Source organism: Pseudogymnoascus destructans (genome assembly GCF_001641265.1).
Source record: "Pseudogymnoascus destructans isolate 20631-21 unplaced genomic scaffold scaffold_19, whole genome shotgun sequence".
In the NCBI taxonomy this organism is placed as follows: Eukaryota; Fungi; Ascomycota; class Leotiomycetes; order Thelebolales; family Thelebolaceae; genus Pseudogymnoascus; species Pseudogymnoascus destructans.
In genome coordinates, this window is record NW_020167538.1 from 224,324 (window position 1) to 244,838 (window position 20,515).

At 50.9% G+C, this 20,515-nt stretch overlaps 8 protein-coding genes and 2 non-coding genes across 10 annotated transcripts; 5 read left to right on the plus strand and 5 right to left on the minus strand.

Annotated features, from left to right (window-relative positions):
- Positions 1-715: 715 nt before the first annotated feature.
- VC83_06669 (uncharacterized protein) lies at positions 716-2,372 on the plus strand (the record flags this gene model as incomplete). The annotated part of the gene is made up of 3 exons (XM_024470261.1): positions 716-1,183; positions 1,441-2,275; positions 2,328-2,372. Exons 1-3 carry the CDS (start codon positions 972-974, stop codon positions 2,370-2,372), a joined length of 1,092 nt encoding a protein of 363 aa, XP_024321767.1. The 5' UTR covers positions 716-971.
- Positions 2,373-2,661: 289 nt separating this feature from the next.
- On the minus strand, positions 2,662-3,215 carry VC83_06670 (uncharacterized protein; the record flags this gene model as incomplete). The annotated part of the gene is given in 2 exon segments (XM_024470262.1): positions 2,662-3,063; positions 3,083-3,215. 2 exon segments carry the CDS (start codon positions 3,213-3,215, stop codon positions 2,996-2,998), a joined length of 201 nt encoding a protein of 66 aa, XP_024321615.1. The 3' UTR covers positions 2,662-2,995.
- VC83_06671 (uncharacterized protein) lies at positions 3,178-4,119 on the plus strand (the record flags this gene model as incomplete). Its single annotated transcript, XM_024470263.1, has 4 exons — positions 3,178-3,421; positions 3,477-3,697; positions 3,912-4,023; positions 4,085-4,119. Exons 1-4 carry the CDS (start codon positions 3,370-3,372, stop codon positions 4,117-4,119), a joined length of 420 nt encoding a protein of 139 aa, XP_024321616.1. The 5' UTR covers positions 3,178-3,369.
- A 2,070-nt stretch (positions 4,120-6,189) lies between these two features.
- VC83_06672 (uncharacterized protein) lies at positions 6,190-10,151 on the plus strand. The gene has a single exon (XM_024470264.1). The coding sequence runs from the start codon at positions 6,758-6,760 to the stop codon at positions 9,341-9,343; it is 2,586 nt and encodes an 861-aa protein (XP_024321617.1). The 5' UTR covers positions 6,190-6,757; the 3' UTR covers positions 9,344-10,151.
- Positions 10,152-10,935: 784 nt separating this feature from the next.
- On the plus strand, positions 10,936-11,402 carry VC83_06673 (uncharacterized protein; the record flags this gene model as incomplete). Its single annotated transcript, XM_024470265.1, has 3 exons — positions 10,936-10,958; positions 11,029-11,133; positions 11,192-11,402. 3 exons carry the CDS (start codon positions 10,936-10,938, stop codon positions 11,400-11,402), a joined length of 339 nt encoding a protein of 112 aa, XP_024321618.1.
- A 138-nt stretch (positions 11,403-11,540) lies between these two features.
- On the minus strand, positions 11,541-15,070 carry VC83_06674 (uncharacterized protein). Its single transcript, XM_024470266.1, has 5 exons — positions 14,320-15,070; positions 14,048-14,250; positions 13,746-13,977; positions 13,279-13,688; positions 11,541-13,216 (listed from the first exon to the last, which is right to left on the minus strand). Exons 3-5 carry the CDS (start codon positions 13,819-13,821, stop codon positions 12,302-12,304), a joined length of 1,401 nt encoding a protein of 466 aa, XP_024321619.1. The 5' UTR covers positions 13,822-13,977; positions 14,048-14,250; positions 14,320-15,070; the 3' UTR covers positions 11,541-12,301.
- A 104-nt stretch (positions 15,071-15,174) lies between these two features.
- On the plus strand, positions 15,175-16,680 carry VC83_06675 (uncharacterized protein). The gene is made up of 4 exons (XM_024470267.1): positions 15,175-15,336; positions 15,387-15,524; positions 15,586-15,683; positions 15,740-16,680. Exons 1-4 carry the CDS (start codon positions 15,314-15,316, stop codon positions 16,534-16,536), a joined length of 1,056 nt encoding a protein of 351 aa, XP_024321620.1. The 5' UTR covers positions 15,175-15,313; the 3' UTR covers positions 16,537-16,680.
- A 29-nt stretch (positions 16,681-16,709) lies between these two features.
- VC83_06676 (uncharacterized protein) lies at positions 16,710-17,866 on the minus strand (the record flags this gene model as incomplete). The annotated part of the gene is made up of 3 exons (XM_024470268.1): positions 17,115-17,866; positions 16,963-17,053; positions 16,710-16,902 (listed from the first exon to the last, which is right to left on the minus strand). The coding sequence occupies exons 1-3, from the start codon at positions 17,566-17,568 to the stop codon at positions 16,710-16,712; spliced, it is 738 nt and encodes a 245-aa protein (XP_024321546.1). The 5' UTR covers positions 17,569-17,866.
- A 2,093-nt stretch (positions 17,867-19,959) lies between these two features.
- VC83_06677 lies at positions 19,960-20,055 on the minus strand (the record flags this gene model as incomplete). The annotated part of the gene is made up of 1 exon: positions 19,960-20,055. It is a non-coding gene; the product is annotated as a tRNA-Arg (tRNA).
- A 241-nt stretch (positions 20,056-20,296) lies between these two features.
- VC83_06678 lies at positions 20,297-20,369 on the minus strand (the record flags this gene model as incomplete). The annotated part of the gene is made up of 1 exon: positions 20,297-20,369. It is a non-coding gene; the product is annotated as a tRNA-Arg (tRNA).
- Between the last annotated feature and the right edge of the window lie 146 nt (positions 20,370-20,515).

Here is a 20,515-nt window from a genome sequence, read left to right on the forward strand (position 1 = left end):
GAAATATCTCCTCTCAAAAAGCAGCGTTTTGAAAGATGGTGTTGACTGAAACGAGGAAGGAAGCGTTTCTTGTATGACTACTGGCTCATTGAACTGCAAGGGGGCGTTGATAGTACGCTTGCTGGGAAAGATCTCAAATGGGTGGAGGGCGGTTGTTGCGATATATGATTTCCCTTTATTATATGGCGTCCAGACTGCTGTGGAGCTACAGAGAGCAATAGTATAACCTCTGAGGTAAAACTCGGGAAGCCTATAATTGGATGTGGGAGTGTCGGTTTGAAGCGTGAATGCTATCGTGAAGGGCTGACCAATAATTATTGTTGTAGAGGGTGCTGCTAGTAGAGAGAGGTTTAATTGGAAGTTATTGGCATTTTGTTGCATCGTCCCTTTGAAAGACTCGGTTTTGGTGAGTGAGTAATGTGTATGACCTCGGCTCTCGTTGTAGGGAGTCAATCGACCTCTGTGAACGCAATAGACAGGAACGACATCCGACAGGTAGGAGCAGAGGATAAAGAAAAAAGAAGGTTTGTGAAATACCGTGGACGTGGGGAGGGAAGGCTACCTTGAGGTGGACAGAGGAGCGCAACTGTCTCAACAAAAAGGAACTATTGCTACATTATACACACCTTATCTAGGTTAATATGTTGCACATTAAAAATGTTTGTGAAGCGCAGGCGCTTCGCAAGGCTTATCGGTTGCGGGGGTAGTTAAAATAGACAGCTATTGTGGTTATGGATCTACAACGCCCCCAATATCATATGTGGGAGGTACTGATGCACCTTTCGTGTTTGGCTTTCCATAGTTTTCTACTATGAGTAGGCGCAGCACTGGTACAATCAGTTCATCATGGTTCTCTCTTGACGACGACTGTTCTTCCTTCACAAACTAGACATCCCTTCGAACAAAGTCGTTGCACGCATGATGTCCCCAGCAAACCCCTCCTTGCTTCAGGATCTACACATACCTTGACCATGAGCAATTCAACCGCCCCCGTGGGCGTAGTCATGCCGGTGATAATTTCCTCGAGAAGGTGGCTCCAGGCCTTCCAGCTCATCCCGATCCTCGCCCTGAATACCATGCTCCAGCCCGTTGGCCTTATCCTCGGTATCTCTGCATACAATGGAGTCTGGCTCCGAGCGTCACCCTTAATGTGCGCTCTCGATGTTTTGGCTCTCATCTCTCGGTCGGTGGCATATTATGCCTTGCCTCATCATACACCAAGCAATTCATTTCTCGGCATCAGAAGGGATCGCTTTGATGAGTTTGAGATTAATCATATTGGTAGAAAGACGGTTCTCGCAACGATACCACGCCTTCTGGGATTTTATTAGCATGTTGCCGCTGGTGTATGTGTGGGGTGCATAGAAGGAAATCAAATGGACGATGGCTTGGGCGTGGATGTATGTTGCTTCATACGTGGTGTTGGAGATAGCATTGCAGGCAGCTCACGCGGTACTTTCTCTTGGAGGCACCAAAAGTTGCTTTTGAGCTCCAGACAACTGTGTCCGCCGCTGATTTCGAGTTGGAAGCGTCTGTTGGGGAAGAAGATGACGACGAAGACGACCAAGCACCACTCGTCAAGAGAACCAAAGATACGACGGAGGGAGCGAGCGATGATGCCATGGAATCAACAAGTACGAGGTATGCCTTGAGCAAGACAGACTTTGGGGAAAAGGAGACAACAGGTGATAGCGGCTCTACGGCCATCCAAGGGCAGTCTCCCGGACCATCAAGCAGAACTGGAGAAGGTGACAATGACAGCTCCGCCCCCCTAATCCAAGAGCAGTTCACAAACCCTGCGATCAGAACTGCCGCTTCCGACCTAGAGGCTGCAAATGACAGCCAAGACAACGACCCCCTCATGTCAGCACGGTTCTTACGCTTCAAAGTCATATTCGATTATTTCGACACGGCCCTTCTGGGGATAGGCTGTATTCTCCATGTACTGGGCCTTCCTCGACTTCATCCACCCCTACCTGGGGAACAGCATCTGCTCCACTGGCGCCTGGAGCTTTCCAAATCACCTCGTTTCCATGCCTTTGACGATCGTCGTCTTGTTCACCATAATGGCTCTGAGCTTCTTCGTCATGTTCCTGCTATACCTCCTGGTCTTGGGCCTTGGAGCCGGTTTCTTGCCATGGGAAAGCCCCTATGGTTATCCCCCCAAGCTTTCGTCCGAGGATGGATGGATAGACATCCTACCATACAGAACATCGTGGCTATAGTTTCTACGACTGTCGACAGATGGGCTCAGAAGGCTATGGTGACACTGTTTGTACTGATGGATAGGAACAGTTTCGTCTTCGCTATAGTGATGATAGTCACAGTGGGCCCGTGTCTCCTCGCGCTCTTCTTGGTCTGGAGCACTATAACGGTATTTATAGCACAGTTCCTGTGGTCGGAGTACATGATCTGGGTTTATGAGTTGGTATCCGCAGAATTTGTGGTTCTACCCATCTTCGGACTGATCTGTTTCGTGGCGCGTGTCTGGTTGAAGGGGGTGGTTGGAAAAGTTTTCCCCACGGATGAGAGATTTGAGGCTTCTTTGTACTTGGACGAAATGGGGGTCACTCTACTAACAGGAGTTCTAATATCCTTCGTGGTGTCGGCTCTGTGGTATGGATTCCGGTACCCCTATTTTGAAGTTGGGAAGTGGAGGGACAGCTGGCGGTAGTATTTAGACTTTTGACACCGCAAAAAAAAAATCAAAGCTGCCCAAATTTATGAGGAGGCTGTGGGATTAACACGAGCTCATGTAGGATATACGCCACAACGAGAATGGGACGCTTCTGTATTCTCATAACCATGAAAAGCTCACTTCCGGCGCCGTATGCTTACGGCGATTACGGGCTTGAGGGAATTCGCCAAAGGGATCAAATATGATCCAAAACGACAAGGGCTAAGGCCAACACATCCAATAAGCTATAGCTTTTGTTTCTTGCTATGCTGTGTTTCAGCAGACTTAATGGAGTCGACAGGAAGACCTAAGGGACACTTAAGGCTCAAGCGACAGGAAGACTTGAGTGACATTAAGAGTTAAAGTGACAGCAGCAATCACAGCAACTGCAATTAGAACAAAAACCTTTAGCTACGTGGAACAGCGCCGCGAAACTGTCATTCTGCGCCAGGAGCTCTTGCCGACGTATCTGCTGCCCATGTGTAAGCACCTTTGGCACAGCCTTCGCCAACTTCTTCTCCTCATTCTCCTCCTCCATTTCCTTCCGGGCCTACGGCGACACTCGAGAGAGGCATATACTATACTGCGTGTCTGGTGTCTTTCCCACAACGTCGCATTCCCATCAACCTCACAATCTCCAACCTTACAATCTCCAACCTCACAATCCCCACCTCACAATCTCTAACCTCACAATGCCTACCTTACAATGCCTACCTTACAATCTAAACATGAATGTTAATAATCGTAAGTATTAATTATACATAATTCAATCACGTGCGAAATCTTATAACTATAATAGAACTTTCTTTCCGCCGAAGGGCCTCATGGCCACCACAGTACAGCCGCCTAACGGGCATCCCGAAGGAGAGGAAGAAGGAGAGGAAGAAGGAGAGGGAGAAGGAGAGGAATAAGGAGAGGAAGAAGGAGAGGAAGAAGGAGTGGAAGAAGGAGTGGAAGAAGGAGATGGAGAGGGTGAGGAAGGAGACGGAGGAGAAGAAAAGGGAGGCCATGAGAGTTAAGGTATGTCGTTGATTCGCATCACTTGAGAAAGGGAGCCGATAGCAAGACGAAGTGACAGCAAGACGAAAGTGACAGCAAAGCTCAAACGACAGCAAGACTCAGGTTACAGTAAGATTTAAGCGACAGCTGCCTTCTTCTCTTCGATCCTGGCCAACGCTTCGACCCTGGCCTTCGCGGCCCAGAACTTCTGCGAATATCCATCCTTCTGGGCAAGGAGTTCTTCCTTGCCCAGTCGCTGCGCATGGGTAAGGATAGCGTTTGGGCCTCCGGGAATCGTGAGAAGAAGGATTCGAGAATCCTGAAATACAGCGTCCTGCATGATCGTGGTAAAAGGGGTTGCTCGTCCTCGTCGATGGTAATGTATTTCTTAGTATATCCCGTAACTAGCGGACTTCCTCGCCTTCGCCTCCATCTCCTCCTAGATCTCCTTTCGGGGCTAAGATGCTCCTAGAGCCTGTTTCATTGTACCTTGCCGCTAAAAATTCAGAATAAAAATTGTGTAAGACAGCACTAGCTATAGCAATTGTAATCGAAACGTATGCTCTCAATCACTTAACTTCAAAATTATTATTATTTACAGAGAAATAGAGCCCAAGGGAGATATCATATCACCATAAATTGCTAGCATCATTCCTTAGTCACGTGAGCAGACAACCACAACCAAACACGTGATATCCCTCTAGAAATCACGCGGAGACAGATCTGGCATTCTCTGTTGTTTTTGTGGGAAAGTGATGGGATCGGCCGCCACACCAACCGGAATCGAATCGTCACCCATACCGCGACATGAGGTGTAATGTCTCAGTCTTCGCCCCATACAAGTTTAATATGCACATGACCCTCTTCTTCCCATGAGTGGCTGGGCCGCAATTAAGAGCCGGAGCCAGGTTCACACACCGACGATCTCTCTCCATTGCCGCTTGGGTTTGTGGGGTTGGTGGCGGGCGGGATGGCGAGTACGCGCATGCCTACCACCTCCTACTCCATGTCTGGTGACGACGGGGCGGGCGGTGCAGTTAGCAGTTACTCACACTATCGGTGCTGGATTGGAGACTCGGTGGGGAATCCTGGACGTGCCGTGTGGCGATGAGCTGGGGGCTGGGGAAGACGAGGAGGAATTCCCATCACCGCTCCTTTCTCAGACGGCGATATGACGCCGATCATACGGAGTACAGTAAGAGAGGAGAGCTGATTTGGTCTCAGTATCCGGGGCGCTGGAGAGGTGCGGGAGGGAGGAGAGAGACGCGAACCGTTTCTAGTGTTCTACGGAGAGTAGAGGATGTATGTAGGGCAGTAGAGTAGTCCAATAAAAACCCGAGTAATGTTATGCTGCTTTACCACTCGTATGTACGTGACGCGTCATATAAAACAGCGATGAGGTGGAACTACGTACATGGGTCCCCTGTTAACAATTCTTGAGCCAAAGTACGAGTATGGACAGTAGTAGCAGTGCAACCCGAGCGAATGATGGGGCATCAAGCAGCAGGTTTGGGCGACGATGAGCACATGGCTTGGGGGATTTCTGGACGTCTTTGTGGACGATCTCACCTATTGGGAAGCGCAGTAAGTTACGGAGTAGTGGGAGAAGTAGTGACACGGCAAGCAGACGGACAAAACGGCTCGGTCGGAGTGGCCCAACGGAACAGGGTCTGAATGAGGGAATCCCGTTGGCCCATTAGGAAATCCATCCTCAGCTATGGATCCTTCGAGGGCAGATGGGCAGATGGGCAGATGGGCAGATGGGGCGCTGGTGGCTGTCAGTTTCGTCTGATGGGGGGAGTGTTGCAGGTACTCGAGTAATATTCCTTGACAGACATCATTGAGACAGGCCAGATCGTGCCTTGCCATCATGTCGGCCACACCGTCGTCGGTGGTACGGATGCTGAGGATGCCAGTCTTGTTCGGCATGTACTCCATCCAATATACTCCAATATGAGTTGCAATAATGCAGGCACTGAGCCAACGCAGGGCCAACACACTTAAGGTCCTGCAGAGCCCGAGAGCCTGCAGACAGGCACAAGAAGGATACAAACAGAGTGGGCAGATACAGTAATGCGCCACGGCAATAGTCTCCTAGCCTCCTAGCAACTCTTTAGCACCGGCGACGTACACTAGCCAGAACACAGAGGGGTACCACGTTCCAGTGCATTGATGGGATGACCAGCGCATGGAGCATGGAGGGTTATTTCTCCACCGAGGCCATATGTAGTAAAATAGTCTCGCATCGATTTCGAGCCGTGGGAGATGTGTACTGTACCCGTCTCGATCTGTATGTAGCATTAGCAGGCTTCTTCAATACCCAGAACCAGACCGGCTGAGAAGGGAAATACAAGACCAGAAGAGGCAATCTCTCCAGCGACACCTATCAACACCCTTCTAGCCCTTCTACCCTGCCTTGTAGACCTATAGAGGCGTTTAATATCCTTGGCCGCAGTCGTGGTGGTTATGGGGAATATTAGTATAACTTTCGTTGGTGCCCGGTTAAAGTGGCCCGCTCTATAATTGCACGTCCGAAGGTACTCGGGTACCTGAAAAGTACTTTCGCCTGGCCTGCTGGACCTTTCCCCATCACACCCTTCCCTTCAACAAACCTCCTCGAAACACAAATTTCCCCTTCCCTCATACTCACTCAACTCCCTTACCTCCCACTCACTCCTCGTTCTCTCTAATTCGCATCCGACTACAAATCACCTTCACTCACTTGAAAATCTATATCGAATTAATATCGAATCCCGCGCATGCGGCTGCGACTGCGACTCTACGTGGACTAACACCCTGAACGGCCCGTCCCTGTTGCGCAAACGCGCCCAATTCCCCACCACCAGCCCCATCGATATCGGCAATTTTACCAACTCATCGAGAGCAAGCCGACCTAATCGCAACACAATAATTTATAAGAACAACCTGGCCGCAAGGAGGACACCTAACTACACATCCGAGATTATGTCTGGCTCATCTCCAGTCGCGACGAGATAGCACGAACCGAACCCGCGAAACGAGGACAAGGCGCCAGAACCAGACGGTCGCATCGCACATGCGACAATCAAGACGCATGAGAAGATGACCATCTGGCCGTTTGGGAGGAAGAATAGTCGCAAGAAAAGCAGTCTGGGGTTGAAGACATCTGCGACAGAACCGACGACGATGAAGCGGGTGGGGTCAAGAGAGGCCGGGCGCCTGAATGGGAGTGAAGTTGGCGCCGCGGGAGAGTTGTCGCGAAAGAGAACTGGGCGCGAGAGGCGACGGAGGTCGAGAGAAAGCAAGAAGTTGCAACGCGATCCGCCGAAGAGGAATTACAGCTACTCTCCGGCTCGGTCGGAGAACCTTGGGGTCCGAAGAGATGGTCGCGCACACCCACCGCTACCCGACAATGCTGTTGCGATCGTGGCAAGGTCGGCTTTCGCTGCCAAGGGGAGAGCGCAAACCGAAGATTTGGGAAGGGTTCCGACGCTCCATAAACGAACTGCGCAGGACCTGAACAGGCGAAAGTCGAGCAAGAAGCGGAAAGAAGACCACGATAGAGCGGCGGAAATCAAAGCCATGAGCAAGTTCATGCCGACTCCGATGCGCGCAGCGACTACACCGGACTGGAGTGGAAGCCCGATAAGGAGAGACACGAAGAAGTTACATGGTCTCACCAGATTATTTACGAGCACGACATCAGACGTCTCATTGCCGATACCAGACTCGCTTCGCTCGTCAATATCGTCGGATTCTGAGCGATTCGCCACGTACGAGCTGAAAGGTATGGACTTATTTACCCCGCGACCTACGATAAGGTACAGCGAAAACCCAAAGTTCAAGCAGTACGAAAGCGGGGTGGGCATCGAGCGATCCAACTCCTCGAAGAGAAAGAGGGCGTTAGAAAAGGTGCCCGTACCCGAAGAAAAGCCGGCTTATCGGAAGCGTATCGATGACCTGGCCGATGGTCTCGATGCAGGCGCTCTAAGAGAACTAATGGAGAGGGATAATAGGCGGAGGGAGCAGAGGAGGACCTCTGAAAGGGAGGCGATGGCGCAAAGGGCAAGGCGAAAGGAGAGGCAAAAGGCCGAGGAAAGTCAGGCTATCATCCACGGCAACGAGCCGGCAAAGATCATGGACCGGGGAGTAATGGGACGAGAGTTAATGGGGCTTGGAATTGAAGGCCAAAAACCGGTGGAAGCTCCGGCGCAACAATCGACAGAACCTGCGACGACAACCGACGGCGCTGCAGATGTTAGGAATGGAGCTCCAGAGAGCGGCGCGCAGAACGTTCCCGCTGGCATCCTAGTAAACGGCAGCCTGCCCAGCCCAGACCTGGAATCTCCAGCGAGCGAACAATCGGAGCCAGTCTTAGCAACTGCCCAGGTAGCTCGGTTATCGCGGGCGACCATGTCTCCCCCACCATCATTACAAGCTGGCCATCACCGCAATGCATCGAGCGTATCGCAGATCAACGACTTGCCTGCACCGCCGAAATCGACAGAACTACCTGCGCCGATTCCAGCGCCTATTCCACAAGTGGAACACATCCCCGCGGAGCTCTCAAAACAGGACACATCAAGGACGAGTTTCGACACTGGAAGCAGCAAGCAGCATTCGTCGTGGAAGTCATGGTTCACGCGCAACTCGAAGGAGAAGCGGTCGTCAATTCAATCGTCTTTCTCGAACACAACCCGCGAATCCACCGTGGCACCTCCACCAGCTACGGTGATCTACGCAATTCCCATAGTACATCCACCTGGACCAAAGAGGACGATGTCGCGTTTCAGGGAAGATCTACCAGAACTGCCCATGTCACCGCCATATTCAAGGGTTCAGTCTCCAGAGCTCGATATTATGCGAGTACAACCGATCGAGAGATCGCTTCCGATGAACATTACCAGTGGTCGAAAGTCGGCCGAACCTCCATCACAGATGCAGCTCGATACATCGAGTGGCCACCGCTCTCATTTGCGCTACGAGACTCCTACCGGTGAACACCCCGCAGACGTGCCGTCTCCGGAACCGAGTAACGCCTTGTCGCAGTCATTGGCATCTATCGATTCCGAAGGCTCATGGCTCTCTGGACGCGCAAGAGCGAACTCGAAGAGAAGCTCGCGCCAGATTCCGCCCACACAGTCAAGAGACAGCCACAGCTCTCTCGTGAAGCGATACAGAAACCTCTCCGATTCCGCAGAAGAGCTCGGCATCGCTGAAGGCGAATACTATAACCGCTTGACACCGGGGCCAGACGACATGTACAGCAAGACAAACATGGCTAACCGCATCAGCGGCAACCCCATGCCGTCGAGCGACGAAGAGGATGGCGAGAGCCTGGGAAGCCCCGTTTCGAAAAGCAGCAAATGGGGCGAAGTGGCCCACACGCCGACGATCGTTCACCGCGAACCCCGCGCCGCATTAAGGCAGGGCAGGTTGAACGATTTCCAGGACTATGATTCTGGCGACGACGAGAAACTGGACAGCCCGCTCTCGCCTCCCAAGGATGGCGTGAACTCGGAAACCGCTGAGTCCCCAGTGACGCCGGTTGGGGGCGGCGGTCTAGACCGAGCAACGAGCATCGACTACAAGAAGGCACATATGAGAGCCGTCAGCGCCGGGAGCGCGAGGTTACTGGACCTTAAGCCGAGGGCTTCGGGAGAATCGAAGAGGACGAGCATTGGCTGAGTTGAGATACGGGGGATTGTTCGATTTGGAGACGACTGACGATGGATGAGGATTGGAATGGATGAGACTCGATGACGACGACGACTAGCCACACTCTTTTTCGCGATTTCCTATGTCCGATGCCGATAGGCGCCCACACTCATTTGAATATTTCACAAATATTGTTTCCGGGTCTACGGACCCCTGATTTTACTGCTCGTCAACATCACCGAGTTTCTCACACATCCAAAACCACACCCAGAGCCGTCGATCTCCATCTCGCGATCGAACTGATATCAACCTGCCGACCGACACCCATACGGGCTTCACCATGCAATTTCTTTACCGTCTAACTGTCCGATATATATCCGCATATAGATTTCACACTGCTATTACACGTTTCTTACCATCACACACAGCGGCAGCTAGAATACCAACCACTGGATTCTAGACTACTTGCTTCTTTGCTATCATGCCATTGTATGCTCTCCTTAAGTATAGCTGGCAGGAAACCATGTATTGTTGGAGTGGGCTTGGGATTGGGATTGGGAAAGGGAAGAGGGAAGAGGGACTCGAATGTACTTTGCACCGAATGTGCTTGTTTAGCTCAGGGATTGGTTTAAAGGAGGCGGTGTCGCCATGGGGCCGGAGGAGGCGGGATCAAAGGGGAAGGGTAATAGAGGAAGGGGCAGTGTTGTGCCAGCGCCGTAGCTGCGGTGGGGGCTATTGAGAGAGGAGGAAGGGAGGAATATGCCAATGTGTGTGGCAGGGATCCCAAGGAGGATTTCCCCGTGTAGCTGGAGTCGTACAATACCACTTTGTTTTGAATCTCACAGCATGCTGTGCAGCTCTTCCATGCTATTCTACATTCTATTCTTAAACTGTCCGTCGTACTTCGCCACCCCTTCCTTGTGTGCGCATGCCCAGCATAACGAGGCAGCGATTGGAACGTGGCTGTGAAAGAACAAAGGAAGAGCTCCAATATGAAGTCACATGACCGACATTGTCTCGGGTAACTCGCACGTCATGGTGCTGCCAATGAGCGTTAATTAATGGAGGTCTGGCCTGTCAACCTTCGTAAGCAAAAAGCTCACTCGGAAAGTACCAAAGTACCCGAACTCCTCCCCATCTTCCCACCCCCATCACTACCCCTCCTTCCCAAATACCTCAACCACCTTAAACCTACCACCTACAAAAACAAACGCCTCCATATCAAAACGCCGAACTTGATTATTCGAAACATTTCTCACGAAAAGATCTATTTGTAAGCAAACCGCTCCTCTCTCCTACTCCAGACTCGGCGAAAAGATGGAATACTCTCGCACACCCTCGCTTCCCGCCGATCCGATCTACGCCGCCGTGTCTTGATCACTAAGCAAGCAGCGGCGACGCCTTGCAAAATCCCCCAAGTCTGGCGCAAAGCGTCATCAAAAGCACATAATCCATCTCAACCACCACCACCGCCACCATCCACGTCCTATATAATCCCTCCTTCTCACCCCCCCAACTACTGTTTCAAACCATCTTTCATGTTCTCCCGCGCCATCTCGAGGAATCTGCTAAAGACGCCGCGTATACAGACTCTCCGGCCCTTTTCATCCACAGCTAGAACCATGGGTGTCCACAACGTTCAGAAGTAAGCTCTCCCTCCCCCCGACCCCCGTTGCACCGGGGACACGCGCTGACCATTGCCTCCCCCACAACAGCAAGGCCGAGTTCCAGGCCGCCATTAAGGAGCACGACATTGTCGTCCTCGACGCCTACGCCGTCTGGTGCGGCCCCTGCAAGGCCATTGCGCCTACGCTCGTCAAGTACCCCCCCCGGACCCCACAATATCCACCACAGCAGAATAACTGACCAGGGATACAGATACTCCGAGCAATTCACCAACGCGCACTTCATCAAGGTGGACGTCGATGACGTCCCCGACGTTGCCCAGGAGCTCGGCGTCCGCGCCATGCCTACCTTCATTCTCTTCAAGAAGGGCGAGAAGGTTGGGGAGGTTGTTGGCATGAACCCGCCGGCGCTGTTGGCGGCTATTGAGAAGCTTGCTGGGGGGGGCGCCCCGGCTGCGGCTTAGAGGGGGGGGGTATGTTTTTGGGACGGGGTGAGGATGGATGGGATACATTATAGCTGGTATAGCTTGCGCACTTTAGGTGCTGCAGCTGCTGCAGCTGCTGGTAGTTGGAGGGAAAGGAATACATTCATTCTGATGAATTTGTGTCTGACGCCCGTGGTGATATATATGTATGGCCGCTGTGACTAGCTCCTTCAGTGACCTTAATTGACGATTAAGCTCCTTGCCCGATCTTTCACCGACCTCAACGCCAGAAATGGCCATGGCTCAGACGAGACGATGCACATGGCAGCTTACATCCCATAAAAGCCACCTTCGCGCAATCCGTTCATCGTAAAGCCAGGAGAGGATAATCAGTAGTAAATCAAAGTCACGCGTTCAGAGTATCATGTATCAACCCTTCTATTCACACCTCAACTCTCCAGACGACTGACTGACTGCTCATATACGTCGCCGCAGCTTGTCTCACCCCCCAACTCTCCTCTATACGATTCACCCCAACGCCAAACCCCACGTGATGTCCCGAGCTCTTCAAAGCCATCACTTCTATGCTCACCAAACCCCCCAAGTTGTCCCAAAAATAATTAAAAACAAATCCCCGCCTTGTCGGCCTGGGCGTAATGCAATTCCGTTTCCCCATGCCAGTCTTTCGCTCATTTCAATTCAAGATGCTTGCACCACCGATGCACTTTTCGCTCAATTCATGCTTTCGCCCGCAAACCCCCAGTTCACTCATAAAAAAACGCCCCAGATTGTACTGTAAAAAACCAATGTTCCCCAGCCGCTGGGATAATCCGCTATGCCTGCCTGCCTGCCGACCCCATCTTGCAACTCCAAATCCAAAACCGAAGCAATAAAGAAAATTATAAATGTCCCTGCGACCGACAGCGCGTGGGATGTTCTCAGATATATAGCGTACGTATACCCATCCCCAGCTCTGTAGGTGGTGATGGCATATGCACCGGTGCTGATGTGGGTGTCTGGCTCTCCACATCCACTCGCTTCGCTGCACCTGCTGCTGCTGCGCGTTTGCTCTCTTTCCTCGCTGCTTTCTGTGCTGCTTTCTTGAGGTCCCCGCGTTCACGGGCTGTGATGCATTTTGGGACCACGGCGGGCGGCTTGACGACGAGCTTGATGTTGTTCTTTGGTGCGAGTGCCGGGCCCATTGATGATGAGCGGCTTGGGGATGCGGATGACGCAGCTGATGAACATGACGGTGAGTATGTCCCTGACGCGGAGTCGGATGTGCCCTCTTCGCCCGTCTTGTGCTTCAGTCGGGACTTTGGGATGAGTTTCCTGCGCGGCGGGCGGGTAGGTGAGGATTCCCTCGGCACGCCATGGTCAGATGAGCTAGTGGTGTCTGCTTCAGACACGAGACCTGCGGCTTCGATGGCGAGAGCGAGACGTTCTTCAGCCTTTGCTTTGCGGACGGCCTTCGTGGCACGGCTCATACGGCGGTCTTGCTTCTTATTCGGGGCCGAGAGATCTTCATCGTCGGAGTCGGGGTCACGTTCAGTGCTGGCACTACCGTCTTGCGAGGAGATGCTAGCAGCGTCTTCGGCATCGAGGAGCGAGCACACGGCCGCGTCGATGTTTCCTTTGTGTGATTCGAGGATGCGTTTTATGGTTTCTTCGTCGGTGAGGTAGGGGAGGGATTGCTGGACGATATTGATCATCCAGGGGAAGACTTGAGGCATCTGGGCGGCGGCGGCTTGGTTGGCGGCTTCTTCTTCGGGGGTGAGAGGTTTTTCGTGGACGTTGGGGAGGCCGGTGTAGGGGCCGTCGGTGTTGCGTATCGAGGAGTAGTGTTGCCATGTCTTTGAGGTTGTTAGTGGAAGGCTGCTTGGGGGGAGGGCCGGCTTCCTCGGGTGGTACTTACGTGATACGCAATGTGGGCGACCGGATGGACTGTCCCATCCTCTGGGGCGGTGATCATGTAGGCGAAATCACGCTGGTATATCTTCACGTCGACCTTGTAGACTGAAGTAAAGGCTGATATCTCCATGTTGTCTCCATAGGTTCCACCGCGAGCCATGGACCCCAGGTGTGTCTCAAACACACGGTCGATTTCCTGCTGTGTTGGCGGAGTGAAAGCTGTAGGCGTGGAGTATACGTTTGCATTCTTCCTCTTGGGGTTTCGGCGTTGCCCTCCACCAGGGAGCACCTCGATGAATTGTTTGAAGTAGACGGCGTGCTCCCGCATGTATTCTATCACACGAGCTCTTATCTTGTTGTGTTCGCTCTGGTCGCCATAGAGCTGGTCGGAAAGGGCGTTGAAAAGGCAGTTACCTGAAGAAAGTTAGCAATTAGTGAAGGATAAATAAATTATACAGCTTCAAAACTCACCATCTCCTTTAATATCGGCGGCGTAGAGGTTGTGGGCAACCAACAACGGGAACTCGCCCGCATGGTTGTTGGCCATTTTGGGTGAACAGGACAGTGTATACGAGTAGTAAGAAGTAGTGGTACGGTCGGCGGTGTTGCGTTGGAAGACTGCATCAAGGGGGAGGTTTTGAAGATGTCAATATATAAAGTTGCTGGTATATTTTCAAATGGTCCAGTCCAAACGACAATGAGGCTAAAGAGGTCGTACGTAAGGGGATGTTGTTCTAAAAGCGAATTCCCAAGCTCTAGAGTGGTGAACTCACAAGTTTTGGGAGTAGAACCGCGTCACATTTTAGTACGCAAGTACCAGAAAAACCACCAGGGTTGGCTTAGTAAGCGATATGCATTATTTCATCCTGGGCGGGGAGTCTTCATTTAACTTAATCTATTTGATTTATTCTGAGGGAGAAGATGTTCAGAGATGATATAACAGCTTCGGCGATTTACTTGAGGGGTTGTGAGAATACTATGCAAGGAAACGAAGTCCATGTCAGGAGTGAGAGCCCAGCAAAAAGGCTAAAGAAGTCCAACTTACTTTTAAACACATTTTTCCGGTCACTCAAGTCTCCCAAATCTCCCCAAGCGCCACTCACAATGGCTCTAAAGGCCAAGCGGACAAATTAGCTCTTGCATCCGTTTTGTTTTTGCATTCTAGTTCCTGTTTAGTGTCTTCTCTGACCCTTCATCTTTGAACATTCTTCAATGCTTGTTTACCGCCAAATGTGAAAACAGAGCCGACGCCCTTTGTCAAATTAATTTCCGAGACATCCAGCCCCTTTTTGCCCTTTTCGCCTTTTTTGCCCTTTTGCCCTTTCGCCCTTTTTGCCCTTTCGCCCTTTTCGCCCCGACAGGCTACTGTGCACAGTGCCTGATACATCGCCGGTGCAAGTCAAAGCACTCGCGGATGAGACGGGTCTCGGAAGTTTGACGGTAACAAGAAGCTCCACTGTCACGGAAAGAAACCCGCATACCGCCTTCACAAAATTCTTATCGGCATTCTTATCCGTACTCACATGCACCTCCTTTGTTCTGTCTCAGTCAGTCGCAGCCATCTGTATACGTCCTTACAACGCGTATCGAGAAGGCAAGTGGAATTAGTAGTATTTTCCGTATTCCGTACTGTTTATGAGAAATGAATAGCTTGGAGCTTGCTAGAGGTGCTGCGTTGGCCGTAAGGGCTATTTGGTCCGAGGCTGAAGAGCAACGGGATGAGGATGCCTTTGCTACGTCATCGGCATGCCAAAATCAGCCATGTCACGTGCTTTATTCACTTCTTTTGTTTTCAGAGTAAGTTATGCGGCGGGGCTGTTTCCCCATAATTTAGTACGAGTGCTGAGTAACTCTACTTCCACTTCGCCGAACAATAGTGAGGAAGAAGAGGTACCACATACATCTTCTTGGGCAGTTCTAATTTATAGCAGGCACCCCAACTTGAAGCACCTTCCTTATGAAGGCAGAGTATAACTATCTACAATTTACTGTGAATGACAGTTTAGAACATACACTTACTCTATTGCTTCATCTGAACTATGGCGAACATCGTAGTTGTCGGGTGCGTATTATGAGCAACCCAGACTGAGGGGTTATCCTGACATTACGCAGTGCTGGCGTCTCCGGACTCACCACTGCGCTCCTTCTCTCCAGGAACCCCGCATATAATGTCACCATAGTAGCCAGACACATGCCCGGTGACTATGACATCGAATATACCTCGCCATGGGCTGGAGCCAACTTTTCCCCGTACGCTAATCAAACCACCCCCTCCTCTCCCCATCCGATAGCCACTGACCCCCGCATCCAGACACACAAACGATGAAAGGGGTCCCTGGGAGAGAAACACCTTCCCCGAGCTCTACCGCCTCGCCAACGACGTCCCAGAATCAGGCATCCACCTCCAAGGCAAACCCTCCCATCCCTCCATCCCTCCATCCCACACGCCAACTAACCTCCTCCAGACTCCCTGGTCCTCAACCGCACGAAAGACCTCGGGTCTGGTGCAGCTATGAGATTATCCGCCGACCCAAACCCCTGGTATAAAGACGTAGTCCCCGACTACCGCGTTGTCTCCTCCTCCGAGCTTCCTGCAGGCTACGACTCCGGCATCCGTCACTCCTCCGTCTGTATTAACACCGCCATCTATCTCCCCTATCTAGTTAGCCAATGCCTCGCCAACGGTGCCCGCATATCTCGTGCGGAGCTTTCCCACATCTCTGATGCAGCCTCGCTGCACCACTCCGGCAAGCCCGCGGACCTCGTCGTGAACTGCACTGGACTCCTGGCGTCCAAGCTAGGTGGTGTAATGGACACCAAGGTCGTTCCAGTGCGTGGCCAGACGGTCGTGGTCAGGAATGAAGCTACCCCCATGATCGCAACATCAGGCACCGACGACGGCCCAGACGAGCTATGCTACATAATGCAGCGCGCGGCAGGTGGAGGCACCGTGCTCGGCGGGACGTATATAGTAGGTAGTTGGGAGGCAGCGCCAGATATGGAGATTGCGGCGCGGATTATGAAGAGGGCTGTTGAGGTATGTCCGGAGCTTGCGGGGGGGAAGGGCGTCGAGGGGTTGAGTGTTGTTAGACATGGGGTTGGGTTGAGGCCGGTGAGGGAGGGGGGAGTGAGGGTTGAGAAGGAGAGGGTAGGTGCAGTGTGGGTGGTGCATAATTATGGGCATGGGGGGTGGGGGTATCAGGGCTCGTATGGGTGCGCGCAGGGGGCTGTGGAGCTTGTTCGGGAAGCGCTAGCTGCGTGAGTGAATCTTTTATCAATCTAAATCTAGCATTGTGGCATCTTTGTATAGGCAAAATAGCATAACTAAACCTCAAGCGAGGTCAACGAGATACAAAGAAACAATGCCTTCCAGATGCCCGGTGCCTGCCTCTACCTGAACTCGAACTTGGCCTGGCTTTATACTCTCCTTCCCCTCTATTTCTTCTTCTTCTTCTTCTTCTTCTTCCTCCTCCCCTCTGCCTCCACTTCATCGCCATCTCCGCCGGCTACATCAATCGAGTTTGCCAAGTGACTTGCCCTGTTTTGGAATATGCGGAGGGCAGTAAGCTCTTGTTTAATATCGTCAGGGCAGAACATCTCGCAAAGCGTGGTCATGTCATTATAGACCCTTAAATTGCCAAATATTTAGCGATCTCCCTTACTTATCCATATTTCTGGAGCCACTTACACTTGTCTCTGACTGGAGCCTGGAATATAGATCGTATTGCCGATGTTAAATGTCAACGAGTAGAGAAGATTGCGGGCGTCCCAATCTTCCTCTTTTCACCACCCGGTGATCAGCAAACACTCTTAAATTACAGTGACTCGAAGAGGACCAACCTGGCTCAGAAACAGGGAAGCATTTCTTGTAGTTCTTGATATATGCCAAATTACTAAGTCGATGTCTAGGTGCCCTCCAGTTCCCAGTGTCGTATACATTATGCCCATAAAATGAGCACACATCGAACACAAATGCCTCACCTGTTTTCATATCCGTTGCTGTGTTGCCATCCCAACAATCGCCATGGATAAGGGACGACTTGAGGACACGGCCATCAGACTGGAGTGGTAGCAACAGCCTCGGAACGACCTTCTCAAGGGTAAGTTTGCAAACAATGTCGAATTCAGGCCACTGGAGGATAGGCCTAGCTAAATCCATGACATGACCAAGATGGTTTAAGTAAAATGTGCACCACGAATCTTCCCACGTAGCAACGGCCTGAGCAATCTTTGCATGGCAGGTCGAAATATGGAAGCCGAACTTCCCCGTGGGAGAAACTGAACGCTGATGCATGTCTGCCAGGCGAGCTGCCAAGTTCACAGGAGCAGCTGGCTGCTCCCCGACGTCGCGGAACTCCGCCAGGAGGAAATATATGTCTACGTTATCCGTGGTAGTCGTGTCATACTTTCCCCATGCATATGGCTTGGGAACAAGGAATACTCGCAGTATTTCGTACCATTTAGCAGTTATCGCATATGGAAGCCAGATGCCATAATTTTAAAAAGGTTGTGCGGTTTTTGCACAAATTTACGGTACGGGAGTAGATTATGTGCATATTTATATCTTCGGTTGGATCTTAAGTTGTTAGGGGCTTATATTCAGGTCAACAGTAGTAGCGTTGCATACCTTGTCTATCAACTTCTCTTAGCCGGACACGGGTGAAGAACTGCAGCTTAAATCCAGCTTGTCATAATATAAAGAGATGGTCATAATTCTTCTATTTGCAGTCTATCCTAGGAAGCCAACATAGCCTCATTAACAGTGATATACTTCAGATACTTCTGCAGACTCAAAGGTCAGCCTCGGTTCGAACTGTCCTTACAAATGGGCTTTCAAGAGTGATTGTACGTCGCGTTTGATTTGTTGCTTTTGAGCCTCGTATGTACACAACGTCGAGGTCTGTATTGTTGGAATAGAGTTTGGTAGCCAGTTATCGATTTCTGGATTAAGGTAGTAGAGTAATGCCCTAAATTCCAATAGTGTTGCCATATGGAAAGGGACTCCACAAGTTGTAATCCATCGTACATATAGCTGCTCAACAACAGTAGGGTCCAAGGCTTGAGTTGTAATAGTAGAGAGACAGCGGCGTTTATAATTCGCCTCCTTAGCTTTATCGAAAGCATCAGCGATGCTAGAGTACTTTGAATTGAGGTAGTTCGAGATTCCTGAGTAGAGGATATATCGATGTCGTGTTCTTTTAGGTGCCTTGTAATAATCTTCGTTCTGCCAGACTCAAGATACTCCTTTAGACAGTATCTACAACGCTATATTAACCTGCCCTGGTGGTTACGAATGATATCGCAGCGGCTAACAGGCGTATGGTCCCAGACCTTTGAAAATCGTTTGCTTGTAGTTGTTCTTACAGAGACAGAGTGAGAGGATAGTGTAGGTTTAAGTACAGGTGAACTCGGGGTTTCAAATCGTTCACTGTCCGCTCACTGTCGTGCTGTAGTGGCGACTAGAAGATCGGAAAACGGCAAAGGAACTGCTAGAAGATCCGTGGCTAAATGACCAAATAGATTGATGTATGGTGCAGTATATATTAGAAGTACATTAGAGTTACTCACGCTGCCTTACAAACAGACCGTCGGTGAACCAGACAAACCAGATTGCCAATTCCCTCATATCAGCCCCCGCCAAAAACCTCCTCACAGTCTCAACACCCAACTCAACCCTCCCATTCCTCCTCTTATTCTCAAACAACTCATGTCCCACTGTAACGGGTGCCGCCGTTACAGTACATGTGGTATATAAAGCGTGTTACGTGTATTCCGGGCGAGCCGGAATACTGTAGTCTTTTTGGCTCAGTGGGATGTAGAGCGAGCGTAACCGTACATCGTTACACCCACACTCCCAACTTCCTCCCATTCCATCCCCTCTTCAAACCCCTCTTCCCTCACCGCATCAACCACTCCCGCATCGCAAACCTCATATACCCTAGGCTCCCCCCACCTCCAACTAACAAAACCCTCCTCCCCTCCGCAACTCTATCAAACCCCCTCGCATCACCCACCATCGCTTGCACAAGCGCAAAATCATATCTCAGCACCGGCGCCAACATCTCCATCGTTACGATCCCTTCATCCTCCTCCCCGGCTGCCTTCCGCCTAGCCTGTTCCCTCGCCTCAGCGGACATAACCAGTCCCGTTAGGAAACGGATGATGAAATCCGGACATTTACGCAGCCATCGTCTGCGCGAAGCACTTGTGGCTTTGGGGGCTTTGGTGAGCGGCCATCTTGGATGAGATGGTGAATCTATGGACTTGACACAATAAGCTGGCTGGTAGGATAGGTATATGGATGTGTTGGTTATCACAGCCAGCTTACCCGTTCACCATTAGCGATGTCACCTAGCCATGCCAACCATGAGGAACTGCGAGCTCTTATGACATGAGTAGAAATACTAGAAACACGCTCAAAGACAAGATGGAAGTATATAGCTGTCGTACGCCTTGTATTTTCTTTCGTCTTCGTTCTCGTCTGGTTACGTGACGTTTCTCAACGTCGTCGTTTTATTAACGATGTCAACCGAAGCAAACTTTATCCAACAACATTTCCAGACACACCCACAAACAAATAGACAAAATAAAGGATAAATCACAAGTAATATCGTGAACTAGCATGCAAAGGTGCATTTCCACAACATTGCACAGTTAAAAAATAAAACAAAAAATTAATGATGCTTTGACCCCCGCCGGGATCGAACCGACAATCTTTTGATACCATATAGCGCCGAAGCGGAAATCGAAGTCAAACGCCTTGCCATTGGGCCAGGAGGCCATTTTTATAACATAGCGACGCCAATCCCATATTAATAATCCCTCTTGCCCTCATCCTGTAATCCAAAACCCACAAAAAAAAACTCCTCGCACCCACCGATAGCTGTGGATCGATTGTGGATCACCGATGGTGGGGGCGCAAAAATATTATTCGCGAAGCCTTGGTGGGGATGGATTAGGTGGGCAAAAAAATTAAAAAAATTGCGAAAAAGTTATGCTCGTTGATCGAGATGTTATGAATAGTGACCTACGCAGGGATCGAACCTGCAATCTCTTGATTCGTAGTCAAGCGCCTTGCCATTGGGCCAGCAGGCCTATTTCATGTGTTAAACATGCGTAATGATGTATTTGAGAGGGTTCGGGTGTTGCATCCCTCGAAGTCACGGTCGAGACTTTCAGGAAATGCCGTAGAACCTCTAGTTATATAACAATAACCACTAGGAATCATATATTAAGAAGTA